Genomic DNA, 25995 nt, shown 5'->3' with positions numbered 1-25995 from the left:
TATTTTCTGTTTGGAAATCAACTACGCTGAACAAAATGGCTATCCCAAAATTTCGATTGGATGTGTTCGGGGGAATGATTGGCGTGAGGGGGGCTAGTTACCCTCCAATCACTTTCAAATATTTAGAGTGGTACTAAAAATTGCAATTTCCAGTCGAATGTGCCCCCTTTGAAGTGTCTATGACGACCTCTTCAATATGAAGTACCCTGCTTTAAAGAAAAAAAAATAATACACTAAAGATTGTGTCAACATTAATCTTATATGGCCTTAGGGCATAACTTAAAACCCTTGCCCCGAGGGTTGTGGAGGAGTGTCCTCCTCAAAAATATATTTCCTATCTGGAAATCAACTATGCTGAACAAAATGGCTATCTCAGAATTTTGATTGGATGCGTTTGGGTGAATGATGGGCGTGGGGTGGGGGTCTAGTTGCCCTCCAATCACTTTCGACCATTAAAAAGGGCACTACCTACTCCAATTTCCAATCGAAAGAACCCTTTTAGAAGTTTCTACTACAACTCCTTCGATACGAAGTGCCCGGGTATGGAGAAAAAAAACAAAAAAAAAGCACATTGTTCCCACATGGTTCTTTACTTAGGCAGCGCTGCCTATGATATTGGCAGCGCTGCCTATGATATTGCCTACGGCAGGTTTGCTTGCCCTCTTTGCCAAGAAGAGGTGGAGAATTTGGAGCATTGTCTGAGTCGTTGTCGAGGTCTTTTGGGGGTAAGGGAAAATTTATTTGGGAATGATGGAGTACTGCTTCCTGATGCCTTGAAAAGTACGTCGTCACAATTTATTTGTCTAGTGGGAAGATATCTTGATGAGTATTTTGCAAAAAGAAGAGAGTAATTTTTATTTTATTTTTATTTTTTTCTTTATTATTGTGAAAATTGCTTTAATTTGTTAATCCTGTATGTTATTTGTGTACATGGCCACATTTTGGCTTGAAATACACGTTATCTTATCTTATCTTATTGTTATTTTGATATCAGTTTTGATACTTTGATGAATATTAGATTTTTTTAAAGTTTGATTTTGAAAAAAAGAATTTTTAAAAACTTGAAATTTTTGCAATCATAAACAAACAAAAATTAATTAAAAAAAAATTTCATAAAAATATGTTTTTCAAATAAAATTAATGGCCATTTTAAGCTTAAGATAAACAGATAAAAATATATGTTAAAATTCAAACAAAACTCGACCAGAAATCATTATTAAAGAATAAATGAAACCCAAAACGAACAGAAATTAAATAAACAATCATAGCAAAAACATAACAAGTAATAATATAAATGAATAAAGAGATCTTGAAGCGAGTAATGCTTAGATTGAATATGAATATTAAGCTTAAAATGAAAAAAAAAATCTTCCTATTGAAGTATAAATGAAACTTTAAACGAACAGAAATTAAATAAACAATCAATGCAAACAAGCATATAATAGATATTAATGTAAATTAATAAATAAATCTTAAAACGAATGAAACTTATATTGAATACGCAAATCAAGCTTGAAACGAACAAAAATCACCACAAACAAGAGTTTGGGTATGACCTCCTTCTCTCACTGTAAAAGTCTAAAACCTACTGCGTCATTGGCGCTTTACTGAAAACTAATTGCGTCTTGAACAGTCTTGGAAAGTATAAACGACATCAAATTGAATATTTGATGAATAATGATATTAATTGTTGAAAGACCTATCTGTTGAAGAATTTATTTCACTGTAATTGTATTTTTATTTTCAATACTGTAAAAAGTGGAAAAGAAAATATTCGTAATATAATTCATTTTCAATTAAGTGCCAATGACACAGTAGGCTTTTGGTCTTTATTTACAGTTAAGGAGGGGGGGGGCAGTATCCAAACTCTTGTTTGTAGTGAAATTTAATTCGTCTTGTACAACTTGAGAAAGAACTAATAAATTTAACTGAATATTTAATTTATAATGATATTAATTGCTGAAAGCTAATCAGTTCAAAACATTACTACAATTTTATTGTCTATTTTCAATATTAAGTACAAACAAAAAATATTGGTATTAAAATTGGTTTTCAGTAAAGCGCCAATGACGCAGTAGCTTTTAGACTTTTACAGTGAGAGAAGGAGGTCATACCCAAACTCTTGTTTGTGGTAATTTTTTTTCGTTTAAAGCTTGATTTGCGTATTCAATTTAAGTTTCACTCGTTTTAAGATTTATTTATTAATTTACATTAATATCTATTGTATGTTTGTTTGAAATGATTGTTTATTTAATTTCTGTTTGTTTTTAGTTTGATTTAAACTTCAATAGGAAGATATTTTTTGTCATTCTAAGCTTGATCTTCATGTTCAATCAAGGCACTATTCACTTTAACATCTATTTATTCATCTACAATATTACTTGCTGAATGTTTTTGCTATGATTGCTTATAAAGTGTCTTTTCGTTTTGGGTTTCATTTATTCTTTAATAGTAATTTATGGTCGTTTTGAGTTTGAATTTTAAAAGGTATTTGTATCTGCTGAGCTTAAGTTTAAAATGGCCTTTACTTTTCTTTGAAAAACTTATTTTTCCGAACATTTTTTTTAATTAATTATTGAAAGATCAATCCGTTCAAGAATTCATCTCACTGATCTTTTATTTTTATTTTCAATGCTCTAAGAACTGGAAAAGAAAATATTTGTAATATAATTCGTTTTCAGTTAAGCGCCAATGACGCAGGTTTGGTTTTTATTTACAGTTAAGGAAGGAGGCAGTAACCAAACACTTGTTTTTAGTGAAACTATATTCGTCTTGAACAACTTCAAAAAGAGCTAATAAATTAAACTGAATATTTGATGTATAATGATATTAATTGCTGAAAGCTCATCAGTTCAAAATATTACTTTAATTTGAATGTTTATTTTCAATATTTGCCACAAAAAAACGTATTTTCATTAAAATTAATCTTCAGTCAAGTAACAGTAAAACCTTAGCTCTCAGACTATTACATTAAGAGGAGGATGTCAAATCAATCCTATTGCTTGCAATGATTTTTGTTCACATCTTGGCAGATTGTCATATTCTGGTTCATTGATACTTGGCTCAAGATTTATTTATTAATTTACATTAATATCTATTGTATGTTTGTTTCCATTGATTTTTTATTTAATTTCTGTTCGTTTTAAGTTTCATTTATACTTCAAAAGGAAAATATATTTTTTCGTTTTAAGCTTGATTTTCATATTCAATCTAAGCATTACTCGCTTTATTACCTATTTATTCATTTATACTATTGCTTGTTGTATGTTTTTGCTATGATTGTTTATTTAATTTATGTTCGTTTTGGGTTTCAATTATTCTTTAATAGTAATTTCTAGACGTTTTTAGTTTGAATTTTAATAGATATTTATATCTGCTGAGCTTAAGTTTAAAATGGCCTTTACTTTTCTTTGAAAAACTTATTTTTCGGGAAGTTATTTTTTAATTAATCCTAATTAAACGAACCTTTCGTTTCAGGAGTCGTTCTTAAGTAATTGGGATAAACAGTTAAACTTTAGCGTAAAGAGCTAGGTATTGAAGAGGGGGGGGACTCCTTCATATACGGAATAATTTTTGTTCATTTTGAGTTTTTATGTCGCTCCTGATTTGAGTTGAAAAAAAACTTGTTTTCTTCATTTAGTTTCTGATCGCTTTTCAAATAATGCCGGTAAATCTGGCTCATCCTCCCTGAAAAATTCACTCCTCTCACGGGGAACTCATCCGTGGAAAATTCCTCCCATGTAAAATATTACCCTACCCCATAAAATTCCCTCCAGAATATTCCGTCCTCGCATACGATTCAGCGTGAGAATTTCTCCTTATCATACTTTCATTTGAAAAAAGACTTTAAATTCTAATCAATTTTCTTATCACTCCGACCACCCCCTCCCTTCCGTGGTATTTTTCTTCGGGGTAAAATTTCTTCGGGGCAATTCCCCTTGAAGATCTCCGCCTTCAAAATTTGAAAAAGAATTTCATATAGTTCGTTACCACGTTCTGTTTGATAGTGTTTGTTTATTGTTTCGTGTTTACTTTTTTATGTGGCCAGCCACCTGTTTATCCTGTCTTATTGACACCGAGAGTAGTATACAAGAGGGGTCATTTTAACGCTGTATTATGGCACTGTAATCGGAAGTGCATATACCGGTAAAATTCAGAAGTAACTGAACATATTTAATTATTAGAAACTAATTGGAAGTGGCCAAAAATGGCCACAAGTTTACGAGACAAAATTAGAAACAAGTCGGTGAATTGAGGAGAGCGAGTTAAAAGAGGTTACCATCAAGGGTGTGTAGCATTTTTTCAGGGGACGGGGGAGGGGGTACTTTTATTAGGGTGGGGGGGGGTACAATTCTATTTAAAAACGCATCAACAATTTTTCATATGTATTTCTGTCACGTATTTACGAGTGAGACAAAAACTTTGGGGGGAGGGGGGTTTAAACCTGATACCCCCCTGGATATGGCCTTGATCTGCATTGTTACCTATACTAAAACGTGATTTTCATCAGTTTTGAAGATGAGGGATTGCAAATCTTTCATTTTCGTTTTCAGTCATGCAATTTCAATGATGCACTTCTGATTTCAGTTTGCCACCATTTTGAATGGGTTTCAGGTTTTTTTTCCAGAATTCTCAAAATTATGTTTTTGCGAGAGCACATTAGCTGAATCTGACTAACAGCTAATATTTTTGAATACATGTCAACTAAAATGTTCTTTTCACACTAAGTAGTTTCTTTGAAGATATATTTTCTTTATATTTAAATAACTCCAGGCAGAGGTTCACTAGACTACAGCTAACATTTTAAATGCAAAAAGCAAAGTTTTTTTTTTTAGATGAAGACGCATCCATGACCGTCTTCAACGGAAAAAATATAAAGTTTGATTTTTTTTTAGGTAGGGCTTGAAACATCCGCTTGTAGATTTTCAAATAGGTTGAATTTAAACTAAGAAGCAACTCGGCAACTAGGAACTGAAACTCTAAAAAACGAAATTATGATAACAACAGATGCTTGAAAACAATTGGATTTTTATGCTGATTCTAAATATATAAAGTTCATTAAGTTTAATGCTACACATCAAAAGCTACGAGCCCGAGAATATTTGGCGGATTTTTGAAAAAGGTGGACACACCTCCTGAAAGTGAAGCAATTTTAATGAAAATCACACAATCAGATTAAGCATATCAGAGAACTGTACTGTAGAGATTTCAAGACCCTAACTACAAAATGTGGAATTTTTGTTTCTTGCCAGAAGAAAGATCACGGATTCCTTTTTATTTGTTGTTGTTTTCCCCAAGAGTGATCGTATCGTACCAGTGGTCCTAGAAGATCGGTAGCGGGCTGATTCAAACGAAAATAAAAAGATCAAGAACGCTTTTTAAGTGGCCAAAAAGATTGGAGGACAACGCTCCCACACTCTTTTTTCCCAAACACATCCGATCAAAATTTCCTGGCCTGGGAAAAGGGCTGTAAGCTGCGCAATTTGCCCATTGCTCACAAATAGTGTTTTTATTAGGAAATAAACGGAATTTAGATTTTTTCTGGGGGGTGGATTTTCCACGGGGAGAATTTTGCACAAGGTGGGGAAGGAAGGGGATATGCTGGCATAACTTAAAAAACGGTCAGAATTCAAATAAGAAAGCTGAAAAGTTTTTTCAACTGAAAATAAGATGCAACATTAGAACTTAAAAGGAACAGAACTTATTCCGGATATGAGACGAGGATGCCCCTTCCTTTACCCTTGTTTTCTACGCTAAACTTAATTTTTTTTTTTTTTTGCAATTCTTTAACAAAGACTGCTCAAACACAAAGGCTGTTGAATTTGAATGACAAGTATTTCTAAAGAACTTTAAAACTTTGGTGTAAAGAGTGAGGATTGAGGAAGGAGCAGCTCCCCTTGCATACAGAATAGTTTCTGCTGGTTTTAAGTTTTAATGTTACGCCTTACTTTCTTTTGAAAAAACTTGTTTTTTACTTAATTTTTTTTCATCAAAATCACCACTCTTTTTGGGAATGTTCCCCCAGAATTCCTAATCTTTTGCCAATAGCTTTTGGTAGCTTTAAACTAATAAGTTTTACAGATTTGAAATTAACCATGAGAAGCAGATTCTTTTGATGCAGGTATTTTTACAAATTCATTTGTCTGAACTTGCAGTTACTATTGCCACGGGTCACTGTTTACTAAGTAACTAATTTATTTAGGTCGCTCTTTACTTAGCTACTATTTGCACGGGTTGCATATTGAAATTTTGGAACCTACTAACAACTCGACTACAAGAGCCAATTTTTTTAGCCTCGGTTAGCCTGCAATATAACTACACGCCAATATATGCTTGAGAAGCCTGGCCCCCTCTCCAATAAAAGGCCGTGCTGGGGTGAGATTGCCGTTTAGGATCTCGTTTCCCACCCATAAATGACAAGCCTAGACATGCTTACCGAGCCTGATCCTCGTTCTTAAAACAAGCCTTGTTACGGTAACTATGTCTCTGGCTATCTTTTGTTGGCTTAGGAACTACACACTTAGTTCCATTCGTCTAGCCTAACCCTCTTTGCATTGCTTCTTTGGCTCTCGTTTGGTCACCTAGTGACCAAACGCCTAAGTTCGCTTGCCAAGCCTAACCCTTGTTTCTAATACATGCCTTGGTAGGGTGACTTTCGTCTTTTTGGCTCTAATTCATCCGTCCAATAGCTAAACACCTGGATACGCGGACCCTCTGCCCTACAGCAGGCCTTATTGTAGAAGCCTTTTAATTTTTTACATTTTGTGCTGGAAGCCAATTGAGAAGTAAACGGTATTGTCATGATAGCTTCATAGGAAGTGCTCCAGCAAGCTAGACTAAAGTTTTTTAAATTTTTCAGGGTGGTTGGCTGCTATACCATTGGTATCTTGCTGCTCATCAGCAAGTCCTTAAAACCAATACGAGTGAATGCACTACACTGACTAGAGGCTGAGGTTGAAGTTTGAATAGCTCGAATTTAACTGGCATGTTTTTCCTCTCTAACAGACAACTTGGAAATTAAACATTATACTAGATTAGGTAAAAAAAGAATGCAAGTAGAATTTTATTTCAAGAGAGTCTCGGTGACAAAAAGATCTCGTAATTCCTTCTTTTCAGTAACTTATTCTTTATTCTAACCATTGATTCAATTCCTAGATATGTTTTTTATCTTTTTGTTTTTTTGGCCTTGAAGTAACATTTAGTACATTTTATTTTTTTTGCTACTGTTTTTGGTAACTCCTTCTATGTTTTTTTCTTATACTAATGAAATTCTTATTTTAACTTAAGGCTACTGTGTAGTGATCAGTATTTTCTATTCTATCCTAATGCATCGGTAACTTTCATTTTTGACCTTTTTCATTTAATTTTCAATCATTTTCAAAGGAAACTCAAATCCTAGAAAGGAGTGGAAGGAGTTGAGGGAATGCAAAATTTCACTTTTTTATTATAAAATTGAGTTGCCATATAATACTCCAAATCAGTTTCAATATTTTAGAACGGTCTTCTTTTTGTCACTATTTTCTTCCTTTAAACCAATTTCTGGCAAATTTATAAAAGAAATGTTTGGCTATACAAAACTTTTCATTAATGTTATCGCTTTAATTTTCAACAGAGTGCAAATCACACCTAAGCCTTTTCGACGATGTGAGGGGCAAAACTGCCCTTATTTGTGGCAATTTATGTTCATTTTAAGTTTGCCCTCGTGTTTATTATAATTTATGTTAGTTTTAGATTCAATTTCATAATTAATAGTAACCTACTCGTTTTATCTAACACAAGTAATTTTGTCTTTGTCGGAAGTCTTCACTTTCATTGCAAATCCTTCTTTTTTTACAACTGAAAAAATAGGAACGTATTATGTTTTAATATTTAAATTATCTAACTTTGAAACAAGATTTAGTTTACAATATTGTTAAGTTTCTTTAGGTTCCTATAGACACTTTTAAGTACATGAGAGGCACCTTTAGGTAAAAAAAAAGTTAAGTGAATGCTGCACTATCTACAGAAAATAGTTTTTGTGACAACAACCACATCAGTGAAAACAACATCATTTTTCACATAACGAATGTTTGTCAATATATCTCTGAAGAAATGATGACCTTTTGCATTACCAAAACTTCAAGTCCAGAAACAAGGATTGTTGTAGCAAGGGAAGATGGGACTGAGAGAGATTTCAGGAAAATCTTATTAGTCCCCCATTATATTTGAAAAAATAAAAATATGAAAGAGCTACAACTTTTAAACAGTTGAACATATTCACACGTCTAAATGTTTTGAAAACATATTTGACAAGGAATTCCCATAAATAGAATACTAACTACGCCACAGGCAATAATACCAGGCTCCTGGTAATGATAGGGTAGTAAATGAGTTTCTTAAATATGGTGGCTCTGAGGTTAGAAACAAGTTACTGAAGATTATGAATATGATTTTTGATAAAGGAGAAGTACCAAAGGATTTTAGGAAAACCTTGATTAAACCGCTTTATAAGAAAGGTGATAAAAGTGAGTGTGGTAATTATCGAGGCATAAGTCTGGTATTTTTAGGCAGCAAATTACATAGTAATATGATACTTTTTAGACTGAGAGGTGCCGTAGACAAAGTTTTAAGAGAAGAACAGCGGGGTCTTAGAAAAGGTAGAGGATGCTTTGACCAAATTTTCACCCTTAGGTTAATAATTGAGAAGAGCTTGAGTTGTCAAATACCTTTGGTCCTTAGTTTTATAGATTATGAGCAAGCGTTTTATTCTGTTGATAGAAGAGCTATAGCAAAGGTTTCATCCTTGTATTGTATACCAGACAAATACATTAAAGTGATTAGTGCTATGTACGAAAATAACACGGCTGCAGTTAAGGTAGGAAATGAGGTTAGCAGTTGGTTTTGTATTAAATCAGGAGTTAAACAGCGCTGTGTTCTATCTCCCTTTATATGGATTATTTTGATGGATTTTGTATTAAGGAGCACAGGAAAGGCAATGGGAGACCACGGAATCAAATGAGGAGGAAAAAGTCTCCTTGACTTAGATTATGCTGATGATTTAAGCATCGTAGAGGAAAGTATGAGCAAAATGAATGAACTTTTAGAGGTTTTGCGAGTTCAGGGTGCTAGAATAGGTTTGAAAATTAATATTAAGAAGACTAAGTCACTAAGGCTAGGAATAAGTTAAAACGAAAAGATAACGTTGGGTGATGAAAAGATTGATCAAGTGGGCAGCTTCACTTATCTTGGTAGTATTATTAGTAAAGTGGGTGGGAGCAGTGAAGATGTTAAAAGTAGAATAGCCAAGGCTCAGAGTGTTTTTTCACAGTTAAAAAAAGTTTGGAAGAATAGGAAGATAAGTCTGCAAACCAAGATTAGATCATTAGAAGCTACAGTGATGACAGTGACCAAATATGGCTCTGAAGCACGGGCGCTTCGAAAAGCGGATGAAGATTTGCTAGTTGTTTTCCAGAGAAATTGCTTAAAGATTGTTCTGGGTATCCGGATGACTGACGGTATTTCAAACAGTGGGCTGTACGAAAAATGTGGTTCAATACCGCTCTCTAGGGCTATAATGAAAGAAAGGTTGAGGTGGCTAGGGCCCGTTGTGCGGATGAAGGATGAAAGATTGCCGAAGAATGTTCTTTTCGGCCAACTGTCTGGGGCTAATCGGAAAGCAGGTCGTCCTCGTCTGGGGTGGGAGGACGTCATAAAGAAAGATTTAAAGAAAATGGGAACTTAGTGTGAGGGTGTAAATAGGGAAGCTTTGAATAGACTGGGATGGAGGAGGAGCGTGCGTAGCTGTGTTGGCCTCAGGCGGCTTGGTGCTGCGGTGAGTTGTTAGTAGTAGTAGTAGTAGTATTAATAATATGAATATAACTTTTTAGCATATAAAAAGATATAATAGTTATTTTTCACTTGTTATGAACATATTTCGTCCATATTGTTGCTCCGAATTATAACTTGTTTGCTACTGAACTAGAATCACCTACGCTGTAATTTGATTTCCATTCCATTATTAGCTTTTAAGCTAGGAAATGTCCTGTTTATTTTAAGAGGAACATTTACCCTTAGCGGCTTCATCAGTATTTTATGAATTTTACCAACAGAAAAACTGGCTTTTCTAAGATCTTTTAACTTTACATAAACGAATACTATAAATCGTATAAATAAACTAAATAGCTATAAACATAATAAATACTTATAACAGAGCAAATTTGCAAACTCTATTGATAGACGAACGGATTAATAGAAAGATAAAAGAAAGCACTTCTTTTTGGAACAGTATAATGGTGAAGTTGGGCTTTTCCTATATTCTGAGAAATCAACATAGTGTGGCTCCTATTAAATGGCTATAGGAAAGCATTATGTGTGTCTTTTTCCTTAAGTTTTAGGGACGAAATAATTCTGAACATCTAGCGCTACCTATGGTTTGCTTTGACGAAACAAAGGTTAAACATGAAGTGGCAATGTGACGTACAGCTTATATAATTTGACAGCAGGGATGTAGCTAGAATTTTGAGTTTGTAGGGAGGATATAAAGAATGTGGTGACCACAGTACATAGTCCACAGTACAATTTTGGCCCACAGTACATGAATAATTAAAAAAAATGCATAATAATTTTACTTTTTTGCCTAAATGGCTTTTTCAAAATTTTGATCGGACGATTTTGAGAAAAAAGGGGAGGGGGCCTAGTTGCCGTCCAATATATATGAGTACTTAAAAAGGGCACTAGAACTTTTAGTTTTATTTACGAACGTTTTTATTCGTAATAAATATACGTAACTTAAGAATTAACTTACGCAATGAACTTCTATATTGGTATAATTTTATTACGTAAATGAGGGGGTTCACCCCTTCGTCAATACTTCGCTCTTTACGCTAAAGTTTGAATTTTGCTCAAATTTTTTAAGAATGACCCAAGAATCACGAAGGTTGTTAAACTAGAATAAATAGCTCTTTTGAAATTACTAAACAGACTTTAGCATAAAGAGCGAGGTATTGAGGAGGGGACGAACCGCTTATACACGTAATAATTTCTGTTCGTTTTAAGTTTTAATGTTGCTCCTTACTTTTATTTGAAAATTTGTTTTTTTTTATTTAATTTCTGATTGTTTTTTAAACGATGCTGGGAACTCCATGGAAATTCCCTTCCCCATGACCCCTGAATCACAAAGGTCTTTTAACTAGAATAAATAGCTCTTTTGAAATTACAAAAAAAAAAACTTTAACATAAAGAGCGAGGTATTGAGGAGGGGACGAACTCCCTCATATACGTAATAATTTCTGTTCGTTTTCAGTTTTAATGTTGCTCCTTACTTTCAGTTGAAAAGTTTATTTTTATTTAATTTCTGATTGTTTTTTAAATAATGCTGGGAACTCCAAATTCTATTTTTCCATGGAAACCTCCTTCATGGAAAGATCTTCCCACGTAACCCCGCCCCCGCCCCACCAGAAAAAATCCCCCATGAAAACGTCTATACTTCCCAATAACCCATACTATATGTTAACAATGGGCCAAGTTCATAACTTGCAGCCCTTCCCACGGGGACTGTGGGGGATCAAGTCGTCCTCAAAGACAGTTATTAGATTTTTCGACTATGTTGAACAAAGTGGCTATCTCAAAATTTTTATTCGGTGACTTTGGGGAAAATGAGCATGGGATGGGGCCTAGTTGCCCTCCAGTTTTTTTGGTCACTTAATAAGGGCAATAGAACTTTTAATTTCCGTTCGAATGAGCCCTCTCGTGACATTCTAGGACCACTGGGTTGATACAATCATCCCAGGGGAAAAAAACAAAAAAACAAAAACAAATAAACACGCATCCGTGATCTTTCTTCTGGCAAAAAATACAAAATTCCACATTTTTGCAGACAGGAGATTGACGCCTCGACAGTAGGGCTCTCTGATACATCTATGACTTTAAGGGGCGTTTCTCCTACGACCAAATTTGAAGAAACTTTTATATTTAAAATCAGCATAAAAATCCGATTCTTTTGATGTATCTATTGGTATCAAAATTCAGTTTTTTAGAGTTTCCGTAACTATTGAGCAGGGTCGCTCCTTACTTACAGTTAGTTACCACGAACTGTTTGATAAAGCAGTATTAGAAACTTACCTCATCTCCTGAGGAACCTGTCAAATGATCACTAATACGATTCACAGCATCCAGCCTAAAAAAAAAAAAAATGCTGTCTAGACTCAGAACAAATTTAAAACTTAAAGCATAAGAAATGTTTTAGTTTGTTTTTGTTACCTGCTTAACTACAAGTGCTACTGTAATACGTAGCAACCGCACCAAGAGGTCAGTGCAGCTGAAGTCATAGCAAGAAGCAGCAAGAGGCCAGTACAACTGCTAAAAATCCTCCCACGCCTGCTCTGTTATGAGCTTCACTCTTTACTCGGTCATAGAGTTCTAACTTCCTTTAAATTCTTTCTTACGACCCCTTCCTAACTCATTAGAGGACACACTGCTTCAGTTTAGTGGAAGCTAGATTGCCAAAAGGCTTGATTTTGGGCAGTCAATCATCGTTCATTCACAAAACGCTGCCTGTTAATCTTATATCTGCTTGCTTAATTTTACCCCAAAAGAGTGGGTTTGAGCCAAATTTTTCACAAAAGTATCGTTTTATACAGAGTTGCTCGAATAGATACCTATAACAATTTTAGACAATTTCTGTAGATAATATCCAGATTGTCCTCAAATTTCGAAAGCATTCATTCATCTGAAACCATACCTAACCGATTTCAAGATCATTACTGACCTGAACTAGATTTAAAGTTGTCAACTTCTAAACGAATTGGATTGTATTTCGTTTTCACGTTCTTGATATGTGATGATCTAGGCTGGTTGATGGATTTAATTGATTAAATTGTTGGGAAGGTTACTTGGCTTTTCCACTTACTTTGAACAAATTTGATTCCTGTTTTTGATAATAATAAGTGATTAATAATAATATGTTATTTTTATAATATAATAATATGTTATTATTCAGTAATAGTGACTTTACATGAATAAAATAAGGATTTACAAGGATCTATGTGGATAGAAGTCTGATTTTTGATAATAGATGATTTTGAAAAGATGCCAAGTTTGAGTGGAAAATCAAAGAATCTAAAGGATTTTGAACTTATCTATTTACCCGTGTTAAATTTTGTCCAAAGTAACTGGCTGAACTAGATTTCAGAGAGAGAAATTATTGAATATGGTGTGGAGTTTCTTGTCTCACCAAAAATTGCTGAAGTTAAGGCTGATCTATGGTTAGAACTTGCGCCTGATGAAGTTCCTCCTCGCCGTAGTGGTGTAAAATATGCCTCCAGTAATATTACGGACATACTTGACCTGTTGAAAAAGTGTGATGAAGCAAGCCTTGCTATGTCTACTTACCAAACTGTGCAAACCATGTCATAAAAATTAGGCAATCATAACTTCAATTACACACAGCTACCAGAGCCTGCGGGGTCGAAGGGCCACATCTATCAGATCCCATTAAAAGGTAAGACGTATCTGTGCCCATAATTCTTGCCTACACATCAAACAAAGAAATTTCTATGAGATATTTGGCCAAATATGCTCGTCACGCTGCCGCTGATAATAGTACCAAAGAAAATCCAAGCAATGCCACAACAAATGGCAATGAGGCGTCCTTTAGAATATCATATTCTGTTCTCAGAGGCTTTGCACATCAACAATTTTCTAAGGACTTTACGAATTTCAATCATATCGCACAAAATAAACAACACTAGAGATAAAGTTGCTTATATTGGTAATAGCTCCGAGAAGTTCGATGTCATTAGCTTGCCAAAAACCTTGTTATCTGCATCTAGCAGAGATTTCCTTCATTGGAGCTCAGCTCATACCGTTTCCACTTCTGATGCAGCTCCCACGTGCGGCCACCCCTCTGGAGGTCTATCTTGTATTAAAAAAGGAAGTATTACTTTTCCAACCTGTCCTTTTTCTATTTGGATAAGCATATTTTTACCATAAGAGTAAATAGTAGTGTGTTTGCCAATGTCTATCTCCCGTATATAAATAACAGTGAATTCAATGAATAGATTTGATAATGCTTGTAAGTCTTTGAATGCTATGACGAATCATGTCAAGAAAATAACAAGGCCATATCCAGGAGATGGGTTAGGTTTTTTTTTTTGTATGAGCATTCCTACCAATAAATATGGACCTCCGTTCGTCCGTTTACGTCGCGGCATGAAAGAGGGAAGGGTTTTATCACCTAGAATATTCAAAGTGCGTAATTCTGGTATATTAGATGAAATTATATTTAATTATTTTATTGGGTTTTCAGATGCTTCATATCATCCTTATACAGATATTCCTTTACTATTATGTAAAAATTGACACGGTCTTTTCGCTACGGTTTCAAAACTTTCCTGTTTGCTTTCTAGGATTGATCTTTATCTTAATGTTGATAAATGTGAGTTTCTAGTTTTTAATGGTCCCTTATGCCTTCTTAGTTTGCCACGGTTTTTCTATGTCTTCCGTTACTTCTTCTTGGTGATTGGGGATCATAGTTAGCAATACATTTTCTAGCCAACGGCAGTGCACTGCTCGCGATGTTAAAAAGAAAATACAAATTGGCTATTTAAAGATTGTAGCTAATCGAAGGAAGTATGATAGACGTACACTTGGTTGGCAGGCTTTATTCTACTTCTTGTGATCATTTTATCCTCTATCTTTCTGGTCTTTGCCACCTTGTAATGAAGAATGAGGTTAAACAAATCCAGCCTTCTGATTTTATATATTGTAAATTTTTAATGGGTTGTAAAATAAATCGTAAGTTTGGAGTACCTGATGCAACAACAAAGCTGACCGTGCTACATGGAGAACTATTATATTCAGGTTTTTATCGATTTTCGCCCCATGATCCCTTAGTCGGTCTGTTTAGTTAATTAAATAAAAGAAATAAGTTTTTTTAATTGAAAGTAAGGAGCAACATTAAAACTTAAAACGAACAGAAATTATTCCGTATATGAAAGGGTATATGAAAATATACGGAAAATATTCCGTATATTTTACTTTTATAACTTTAATAAATCAAATAATATTAACATTTTGATTACTAAATATCAGTATATGTATATTAACCTGACAATACACATCCATTTGTATTTTTTCAAGTACAAATTTTGTTGTGGCCTTGGGAAGGCATAGGGATTTTGCGCCCAACTTATGTTAATTTCTACTCGTTTTGAGTTTGACTCGGTTATTTATTGTAATTTCTGTTCGTTTTGGGTTTCATTCATTTATCGATGCTGATTTGTGGTAGTATCACGCTTGGTAAATTATTTTATTTTATTTTTGCTAATTTTTATTGAATGAAGTTCTTTACTTTTCTTTGAAAAACTTATTTTGTGGAAAAAGTTTTTTAAATTAATTTCTGTTCGTTTTATATTAACATGGTCTTTTCAGGTAAAAAGAAAATAAATATTTTAAATCTTTTCGTTTTTAAGACTTTATAGTTTGGCCTGCTATTTGTATGATGGAGAAAAATTTTCAGCAATTTTTAACAAAATACACCCTTTTAAAAATCTGGACACAAATAGTAGTGTTTAATTTAGTTTCATACCTCATCTAGTTGACCTGAAACGGAAAACTTGATACCATTTGGAAAAAATCTGTTTACTTTCTTTGATAGCTTGGATACACTTACACTATTTTGATTTGGTTAAATTTCAAGAGCAGAAGTAGCCCCAAAAAGCTTGAACATAATACCCTCAGTGTTCTTGGGATACTACTGAGATGCCTTATTGGGAAATAGCAATATCGCAGTGTATCTTGATTGAATCTTAAGGCAAGATTTAGTTTTTAAACATAATAGGCAAATAGGAGGGTGAGCGTGGGAGGATGGGAGTGGAAGGGGGATTAGTTGCCTTCCAATCACTTTTGACTATTAAAAAGGACATCAGCCCTTTCTATTTTCAATCGAATGAGCCCTTTTCGAAGTTCCCACGACAACTCCTTCGATTCGAAGTACACTGGTCTAAACAACAACAACAACAAAAAATATCACTAATCACTTTCGACTATTAAAAAGGGTACTAGCCCTTTGAATTTCAAATCGAATGAGCCCTTTTTCAAGTTTTTACGACAAAGATTTCAATAAAAACCTAATATGCCCCCAGGGCATTACTTAAAACCGTTGCCCTGAGGGTTGTGGGGGAGTGTCCTCCTCAAAACATATTTTCTATCTGGATTTTAACTACGCTGAACAAAATGGCTATCTCAAAATTTTCATTGGATGTGTTTGGGGGAATGATGGGCGTAGGAGGGGGTGGGGGTGCTATTTGCCATCTAATCACTTTCGACTATTAAAAAGGGCACTATTCCTTTGAATTTCCAATCGAATAAGCTTTTTTTGAAGTTTCTACGACAACGCCTTCTATAAAACCTTATATGTCCCCAGGGCATAACTTAAAACCCTTGCCCTGAGGACTGTGTGGGAGTATCCTCCTCAAAAACATATTTTTTATCCGTAAATCAACTACGCTGAGCAAAATGGCTATCACAAAATTTTGATTGGATATGTTTGGGAGATGATGAGCATGGGGTGGGGGCTAGTTGCCCTCCAATCACTTTCGACTATTAAAAAGGGCACTAGCCCTTTGAATTTCCAATCGAATGAGCCTTTTTTGAAGTTTCTACGATAACGGTATCTATAAAAACCTTATATGCCCCCAGGGCATAACTTAAAATCCTTGCCCTGGGGGTTGTGGGGGAGTGTCCTCCTCAAAAATATATTTCTATCTGAAAATCTATTACGCTGAACAAAATGGCTATCTAAAAATTTTGATTGGATGTGTTTGGGGGAATGATGGGCGTGGGGGGGGGGGGGGCTAGTTGCTCTCCAATCACTTTCGGCTATTAAAAAGGGCACTAGCCTTTTAAATTTCCAATCGAGTGAGCCTTTTTTGAAGTTTCTACGACAACGCCTTCTATAAAAACCTTATATTACCCCAGGGCATAACTTAAAACCCTTGCCCTGAGGACTGTGGGGGAGTATCCTCCTCTAAAACATATTTTCTATTTGGAAATCAACTACGCTGAACAAAATGGCTATCTCAAATTTTGATTGGATGTGTTTGGGGGAATGATGGGCGTGGCATGGGCTAGTTGCCCTCCAATCACTTTCATCTATTAAAAAGGACAGTATCCCTTTGAATTTCCAATTGAATTAGCCATTTTTGAAGTTTCTACGACAACACTTTCTATAAGAACCTTATATGCCCCAAAGGCATAACTTATAATCCGTGCCCTGAGGGTTGTGGAGGAGTGTCCTCCTCAAAAATATATTTCTATCTGGAAATCTACTACGCTGAACAAAATGGCTATATCAAAAATTGGATTGGATGTGTTTGGGGGAATGATGGGTGTTGGTGGGGAGGGGGAGCTATTTTCCATCCAATCACTTTCGACTATTGAAAAGGGCACTAGCCCTTTGAATTTCCAGTCGAATGACCTTTTTTGAAGTTTCTACGATAACGTCTTCTTTAAAAACCTTATATGCCCCAGGGTCATAAGTTAAAACCCTTGCCCTGAGGGCTGTGGGGGAGTGTCCTCCTCAAAAACGTATTTTCTATCTAGGAATCAACTACGCTGAACAAAAAGGGCCTGTGGGGGGGGGGGGCTAGTTGCCCTCCAATCACTTTCGAATATTAAAAAGGGTACTAACCCTTCGAATTTCCAGTCGAATGAGCCTGTTTTGAAGTTTTTACGACAACACCGTCTATAAAAACCTTATATGCCCCCAGGGCATAACTCAAAACCCTTGCCCTGAGGGTTTTGGGGGAGTGTTCTCCTCAAAACATATTTTCTATCTGGAAATCAGCTACGCTGAACAAAATAGCTATCTCAAAATTTTGATTTGATGTGTTTGGGGAAATAATGGGCGTGGGTGGGGCTAGTTGCCCTCCAATCACTTTCGACTATTAAAAAGGGCACTAGCTCTTTAAATTTCCAATCGAATGGGCCTTTTTTGAAGTTTCTACGACAACGCCTTCTATAAAAACCTTATATGCCCCCAGGGCATAAGTTATAATCCTTGCCCTGAGGGTTGTGGGGGAGTGTCCTCCTCAAAAATATATTTCTATCTGGAAATTTACTACGCTGAACAAAATGGCTATCTCAAAATTTTGATTGCATGTGTTTGGGGGATTGATGGGCGTGGGAGGGGGGGGACTAGTTGCCCTCCAATTAGTTTTGACTACTAAAAAGGGCAATAGCCCTTTGAAATTCCAATCAAATGAGCTTTTTTTGAAGTTTCTACGACATCGCCTTCTATAAAAACCTTATTTGCCCCCAGGGCATAACTTAAAACAGTTGCCCAGAGGGTTGTGGGGGAGTGTCCTCCTCAAAAACAATTTTTCTATCTGGACTTCTACTACACTGAGCAAAATGGTTATCTCAAAATTTTGATTGGATGGGTTTGGGGGAATCATGGGCGTGGGGGGGGGCTAGTCGCCATCCAATCACTTTCGACTATTAAAAAGGGCAATAGCCACTCCAATTTCCAATCGAATGAACCCTTTTCGAAGTTTCTACGACAACGCTTTCGATACGAAGTGCCCGGCTGAAGAAAAAAAAAACACATTGTGCCCACATTGTTCTTAACATAGGCAGCGCTAGCGCGTTGCCTATGAAACATTGGGTAAAGTTCATAACTTTCAGCCCCCCCCCCCCGGGAGGCTCTGGGGGATTAAGTCATCCTAAAAGACATATTTATTATATTTTCGACCAAGTTGAACAAAATAGCTATCTCAAAATTTTGATCGGGTGACTTCGGGAAAAAATGAGCGTGTGAGGGGGTCTAGTTGCCCTCCATTTTTTGGTCACTTAAAAAGGGCACTAGAACTTTAATTTCCGTTTGAATGGGCCCGCCCACGATATTCTAGGACCACTGGGTCGATACGATCACCCCTGGAAAAAAAACAACAAATGCCCACGGATCTGTGATCTTTCTTCTGGCAAAAAATAAAAAATTCCACATTTTTTCCGGTAGACGTTTAAAACCTCTATAATATGACGCTCTACTATGATGAATCTGATGGTGTGATTTTCAGTAAGGTTCTATAACTTTTAGGGGGTGTTTCTACCTTTTTTTGAAAGTCAGGTAAATTTTTTCAGGCGCGTAACTTTTGATAGGACAGATTAAACTTGATGAAACTTATATATTTGAAATCAGCATTAAAATCTGATTCTTGTGATGTATCTATTGGTATCAAAATTACGTTTTTTTAGTTTCGGTTACCATTGAGCCGGGTCGCTCCTTACTTACAGTTCGTTACCATTAACTGTTTGATTTCGTTGTTGTTTTATTGTAGTGTATTCTCTTTTTGTTATTATTATCCTCCACATGTGTCATTTTTGTATATGACGTGGGCAAAAAATAAATTATTATTGTGTGCACCGGCTGTAGAAGATTCTCCGCTTAGACTAGGGTGCAACCTTTGTCTTGTCTATTATATTTAGTCTTTTTTTTTGTTCTAACAGTTGTTTGTGTTAGTGTTCTTATTGTTTTCTTGTTGGTCTTTAATTTTTTTCTTTTTTATATTTAGTTGTTTTGTTGATGTTTAGCTTCATTTCAGGTTCATTTTTTTAATTAGTCCAAAAGTGTCATATATTTTTGTAGGATTTTGGTAATAAAAAATTCATTAATATTATTAATATAATTATAAATTGTCAGAGGCAACACTATACCGTTGCCTATAGTAAAGGCTATAAGGCTCCAATGTTTTATTATTTTTTTTTTTACCCAGGGGTACTTCATATGGAAGGGGGTCGTATAAACTTTGGAGGGGGCTCATTCGATTGGAAATTGGAAGTTCTAGTGCCGTTTTTAAGAGTCAAAAGTGATCGGAGCGCAACTAGCCCCCCCACGCCTTTTTCCCCCAAATACATCAGATAAAGATTTTGAGATAACCATTTTCTTGAAAAAAATCAAAAGTGAGATAAAAAAAACTCCGGTGTCGACATAACCCCCTAGGGCCCGGGGGCAGGCGTTGTAAGTTATGCCCTGGGGGCATATATGTTCTTATGCAAGGGATACTGACATAAACTTCAGAGAGTGCTAATTTGACTCGAAATTGAAAGTTCAAGTTCACTTTTTAAGAGTCAAGAGAAATCGGAAGGCAACTCCACCTCCCCCCCCATACGCCCTTTTTGTTCTTAAATGCATCAGATAAAATTTTGAGATAGCCATTTTGTCAAAAATAGTTCAAAGGGCAGATAACAAAAACTCTAGTGTCGACACAGCCCCCCAGGGCCCGGGGGAAGGTGTTGTAAGTTATGCCCTGGGGGCATATATCGTTACTATGGAAGGGATGCTCGTATAAACTTCAGAGAGGGCTCATTTGATTGGAAATTGAAGTTTTAGTTCACTTTTTAAGAGTAAAAAGAGATCTGAGGGCAACTACCCCCCCCCCCCACACCCTTTTTTCTCCAAACCCATCTAGTAAAATTTTGATAACCATTTTATTAAAAATAGTTCAAAGATCATACAACAAAAACTCCGATGTAAACACAAACGCCCAGGGCCCGGGGGCAGGCGTTGTGGAAGTTATGCCCTGGGGATATATATGGTTCTTGTGAAAGGGATGCTCGTATAAATTTCAGAGATGGCTCATTTGATTGGAAATTGAAATTTCTAGTTCGCGTTTTAAGAGTAAAAAAAGAAACAAGGGCAACTAGCCCTCCCCCCCCCTCCACGCCATAAAGCTTCAATGTTTTATTATTTATTATTTTTTTTCACCAGAGGCACTTCAAATGGAAAGGGTGGTCGTATAAACTTAGGAGGGAGCTCATTCAGTTGGAAATCGGAAGTTCTAGTGCCCTTTTTAAGAGTCAAAAGTGGTCTGAGGGCACCTAGCCCCCTCCCCCCTGTGGCCTTGTTCCCCAAATGCATCCGATAAAAATTTTGAGATAGCCATTTTGTTAAAAAATAGTTCAAAAATCAGATAAAAAAGCTCTGGGGTCCGCACAACCCCCAGGGCCCAGGGGCAGGCGTTATAAGTCATGCCCTGGGGTATTATTTGGTTCTTACGGAGGAGCTGCCCGTATAAACTTCAGAGGTGGCTCATTTGATCGGAACTTGAAGGTTCTAGTTATCTTTTTATAAGTCAAAAGTGATCGGAGGGCATTTATCCCCCCCCCCCCCACACACACACACCCTCTTTTCCCAACTACATCCAATAAAAATTTTGAGATAGTCAGTTTGTTTGAAATAGTCAAACGATCATATGAAAAAAATTCTGGGTCAACATTACCCCCCCCACATCCTAGAGGAAGGGTTGTAACTTATGCCCTGGGACATATAGTTTTTTTATGGACGGGATGGTCCTATAAATTTTGGAGGGGGCACATTCGACTGCAAATTGGAATTCTAGTGCTCTTATTAATAATCAAAAGGGATCGGAGGGCAACTAGAACCCCCCCCCCCCCCAACGCTCTTTACTCCCAAATGCATCCGATCAAAATTTTGATATAGCCATTTTGTTCAAAATATTTTAAAGATCAAATAACGAAAACTACGGGGTCGACACAACCCCCAGATTCCGAAGTCAATTGTTGTAAGTTGTTCCCCGGGGGCATATAAGGTTTAATGTAAGGGGTGGTCGCATAAAATTCAACCATGGCTCATTTGATTGAGAATTGAATGTTCTATTTACTTTTTAAGAGTCATCAAAAGTGATCGGAGGGCATCCCCCCCCCACACCCTCTTTTTCCAAAATGTATCAGATAAAAATTTTGAGATAGCCATTAATTTTCAAATAGTCCAACGATCAAATGACAAACTACTCGGGTTCAACATATCCCCCTCCAGCCCGGGAGAAGGGTTTTAACTTATGACCATGGGAAAAAGGCTTTTATGGAAGAGGTGGTCGTATAAACTTCAGAGGGGACTCAAATGATTAGAAATTGAAAGTTCTAATTTCCGTTTTTCAGGGTATCTATCAAGAAAAAAGACCATGTTTAATTTTGGATCTCCTGGATGCATTGCTAGCTGTGCACTAAGATTAGTGAAAACAGGGCCACCGATGGAAGGTTGTGCACAGTCATCCCCGTCCATCCCCATAGCATCAAAGCCGACTTCCGAGTACCCTCCCATTTGTAGCACAAATGGGAGGATTGCTCTATATACTGGTTTTGAGTGATGGTCTCTTATCCCTCCCCCCTCCAACCCTGGGGGAATGGCTCTGAGTTGCGGAACTTGCTTATTGTTACTTTGTTTACTTTGATACTTGGATTTAGTGATTTACGTGGGATCTTCGATTCACAGTGCAAGGGCTGTAAGTTATGCAAGTTGCTTATTGTTACATTGATACCTTGTTACTTTGATGTTTTCTTTACTTTGTTATTTTTTTTACTTTAACACTGTTACTTTGATGCTAGTTTTGATACTTTGATGAAAGTTTGATGTTGAAAAAGAAATTTGAATTTGTAATAAAGAATTTTTTAAAACTTAAAACTTTTTGTAATAAAAAACGACCGAAAATTAATTAAAAAAACTTTCCAAAAAAGAAGTTTTTCCAAAGAAAAGTAAAGGCCATATTAAACTTAAGATCAGCAGATACAAATACCTGTTAAAATTCAAACTCAAAACGACATGCAAATCAAGTTTGAAATGAACAAAAATCACTACAAACAAGAGTTTGGGTATTGCCTGCTTCTCTCACTGTAAAAGTCTAAAACCTACTGCGTCGTTGGCACTGGCCTCGTTCATCCTACTAATCCTCCTAAGCTCTTTTTCCCGTTTGTTTTTTTCCTAGTGTCAATTTTGTTAAGTCAGAGGCCGTTGTATATGGAGAAAAAACTCACTCGACAGAAAATTTTATTTTCAACGATCCTTTTGAAACAAAATACTATCGAACGAAATTCTGAGACAGCTGATCAGTTTAGAAATGGCAAAACATTTGTTTCAGTACCTGGCAATGAAACCTCATTTTATGTACCAAGGACCAAAAGGAAAATAAAATGTTAACCTATAATATTTATTTCAGTTTTTTTTTATTGTCAAATAAAAATGTTCCCCACAAAAGGCTTAAATACTTTCATTCTCCAGTAAAATTATTAAACTTTTAGATACACCCATATAATATCTCTTAACCACATATTTACTATTTTTATTGCTACAAAATAGGAACACATGAGACAAATCTGTCGTAAACAGAGCACATTTGGGTCTGCTTTTGGTATGGTGGTCATTGAGTGATCACATTTTTAAGCTGTACTATTTCTGCAGTATAAAAATAAATGCTGAAATCTTATTTGACAATTGAAGTAAAGATCATTAATGATTGAATGGACTTGGTTCTTTCAGAAAAACGGTATTCAACCAGGAACAGACCCAACACTGAGCTACGAGAAAATTTTCCAGAGGTGAGTTTTCCTTACTTTCAGTACAGTTATTAAATATGGTACATATATGAAGTGAAAACTAATGTATTTCAAAGCGGCACAGACGTAGGAAAAGGTTAGGGGATCCCATTTATTGAGTAATAAAGCTACCTTTAGTCGAACAGTATCCATTCTGACACAAAATATTATCATAGTCTTTAGTTTTTCATATTTCCTTAACAAATTGTTCTTTTGTCAACTTTGCCACACGTTTGTGACATTTAATGTGGTTTCAACGTAGATTGGTGCGAATTTTTAAAATGTTTTAAGTACCACTTCACATATATAGCATATTCGATAAACTCACCGAAACCGAAATTCAAGAAAACTCACCTCCGGAAAAATTTCTCGAAGTTCAGTGTTGGGCCTGCTTCTGGTTGTAAACCACTCTTATAAAAGAACTAAGTTTATTCCATTGGGACTGGTAATCTTGTTAGAAGTGTTCAATATATTATTGATAGAAATTCCATTGAGAAAGGATTTTTTCTTACCTTTTAAGATACTCTGCCAGCTTTTCAGCTTCAGCTATTTGAACGCTGTTCTGGTTTTCTGTACTTGAATCCTTTCTTCTTAATCTGACTTCTGCGGGTTGGTTTCCTAGAATACAATGATTTTCATACTGGTCTAAAAAAATAAATAAAATCACAAATTCTCATAAGAAAATATACACATTTATAAATAGCATTTATTATGTTCTGTTGATAGTGTCGGTGAGATTCAGCCAGCCAATAGCTAATCTAAAAAATATGATATGATGCTATGGATTGGCGCCTGTCGGGGCTTGAACCACAACACGCGCATGCTCCATTTAGGTGTACCTAGATTAGTTTTGAAGTCAATCTTTAAATTTTTTTTATGTAAATTAATTAAAAAAACTTTTTCCACAAAATAAGTTTTTCAAAGAAAAGTAAGGAACTCCATTTAACAAAAGATTAGCAAAAATGTAATCAAACAATCTACCAAGCGTGAAACTACCACAAACCAGGATCGATAAATAAATGAAACCCAAAACGAACAGAAATTACTATAATTAACCGAGTCAAACTCAAAACGATCAGAAATTAACATAAATTGGGCGCAAAACCCCTATGCCTTCCCAAGGCCAGAACAAGATTTGCACTTTACTGAAAAAATATAAATGTTTTTACTTTTATAACTTTAATAAATCAAATAATATTAACATTTTGATTACTAAATTTCAGTATATGCATATTAAACTGACAATGCACATTCATTTGTATTTTTTCAGTAAAGTGCAAATTTTGCTCTGGCCTTGGGAAGGCATAGGGGTTTTGCGCCAAACTTACGCTAATTTCTGCTTGTTTTGAGTTTGACTTGATTAATTATTGTAATTTCTGTTCGATTTGGGTTCCATTTATATATCAATGCTGATTTGCGGAATTTTCAAGCTTGGTATATTATTTTATTTTTGCTCATTTTTGGTTAAATGGAGTTCTTTACTTATCTTTGAAAAACATATTTTGTGGAAAAAGTTTTTTTAATTAATTTCTGTTCGTTTTATATTGACATAGTCTTTTCAGGGGGAAAAAAAATACTTTAAAAATTTCGTTTTTTAAGACTTTATAGTTTGGCCTGCTATTTGCATGCTGGAGAAAAATTTTCAGCAATTTTTAACAACATGCACAATTTTAAAGATCTGGACACAAAAAGTACTGTTTAATTTAGTTTCATACCTCCTCTAGTTGACCTGAAATCGAAAACTTGATACTATTCGCAAAAAAATCTGTTAACTTTCTTTAATAGCTTGGATACACTTACGCTATTTTGATTTGGTTAAATTTTAAGAGCACAAGAAGCCCCGAAAATTTGAACATAATACCCTCAGTCGTTCTTGGGATACTGCTGAGATGCCTTATTGGGAATAAGCATTATCACAGTGCATTTTGATTTAATCTTAAGGCAACATGTGTTTGAAGAAAAGATGGGCATGAGAGGGGGGTTAGTTGCCCTCAAATCACTTTCGACTATTAAAAACGGCACTAGACCTTTGAATTTCCAATCGAATGAGCCCTTTTTCAAGTTTCTACGACAAATATTTCTATGAAAACCTTATATGCCCCTGGGACATAACTTACAACCCTTGCCCTGAAGACTGTGGGAAGAATGTACTGCTCAAAGGTATAACTTCCTGAACTTCGAACTGCGTAGAACAAAATGGCAATCTCAAAATCTTTATTGGATGTGTTTGGGGAAATGGTGGGCGTGGAAGGGGTGTTAGTTGCTTTCCAATCACTTTCGACTATTAAACAGGGCACTAGCCATTTCAATTTCCAATCGAATGAGCCCTTTTTGAAGTTTCTACGACAACGCGTTATATAAAAACCTTATATGCTCCCTGGGCATAATTTACAACCCTTTCCCTGAGGGCTGTGGGGGGGGGATGCCATCCTTAAAGACCTAATTTCCAGAACTTAAAATTTTGTTGACTAAAATGGCTATCTCAAAGTTTTGATTAGATGTGTTTGGGGAAAAGGTGGGCGTGAGAGGCGGGTTAGTTGCCCTCTAATCACTTTTGACTATTAAAAAGTGCACTAGCCCTTTGAATTTCCAATCGAATGAGCCTTTTTTGAAGTTTCTACGACAACA

The 25995-nt window shown here is 35.6% G+C and overlaps 1 protein-coding gene across 6 annotated transcripts in view; it reads right to left on the bottom strand.

Annotated features, from left to right (window-relative positions):
* The window catches only part of LOC148947717 (uncharacterized), a 258938-nt gene that overhangs the window by 212540 nt on the left and 20403 nt on the right, over nucleotides 1–25995 (bottom strand). For 5 of the 6 annotated variants that reach the window (XM_089095389.1, XM_089095391.1, XM_089095392.1 and 2 more), the window contains exons 5-6: nucleotides 23880–24012; nucleotides 12100–12154 (exon numbers count right to left, since the gene is read on the bottom strand). In XM_089095389.1, coding sequence (XP_088951515.1) covers nucleotides 12100–12154; nucleotides 23880–24012 — 188 coding nt within the window. The remainder of the gene's footprint in view (nucleotides 1–12099; nucleotides 12155–23879; nucleotides 24013–25995) is intronic. The other variant, XM_089095388.1, reaches the window with a different exon arrangement.

Source organism: Artemia sp. Qi Xiang Cuo, chromosome 10 (assembly GCF_049724085.1).
Source record: "Artemia sp. Qi Xiang Cuo chromosome 10, ASM4972408v1, whole genome shotgun sequence".
NCBI classification, from domain to species: domain Eukaryota; kingdom Metazoa; phylum Arthropoda; class Branchiopoda; order Anostraca; family Artemiidae; genus Artemia; species Artemia sp. Qi Xiang Cuo.
The sequence above is the reverse complement of the archived record's forward strand: the minus strand, read 5'-3'. Positions and strand labels throughout refer to the sequence as shown.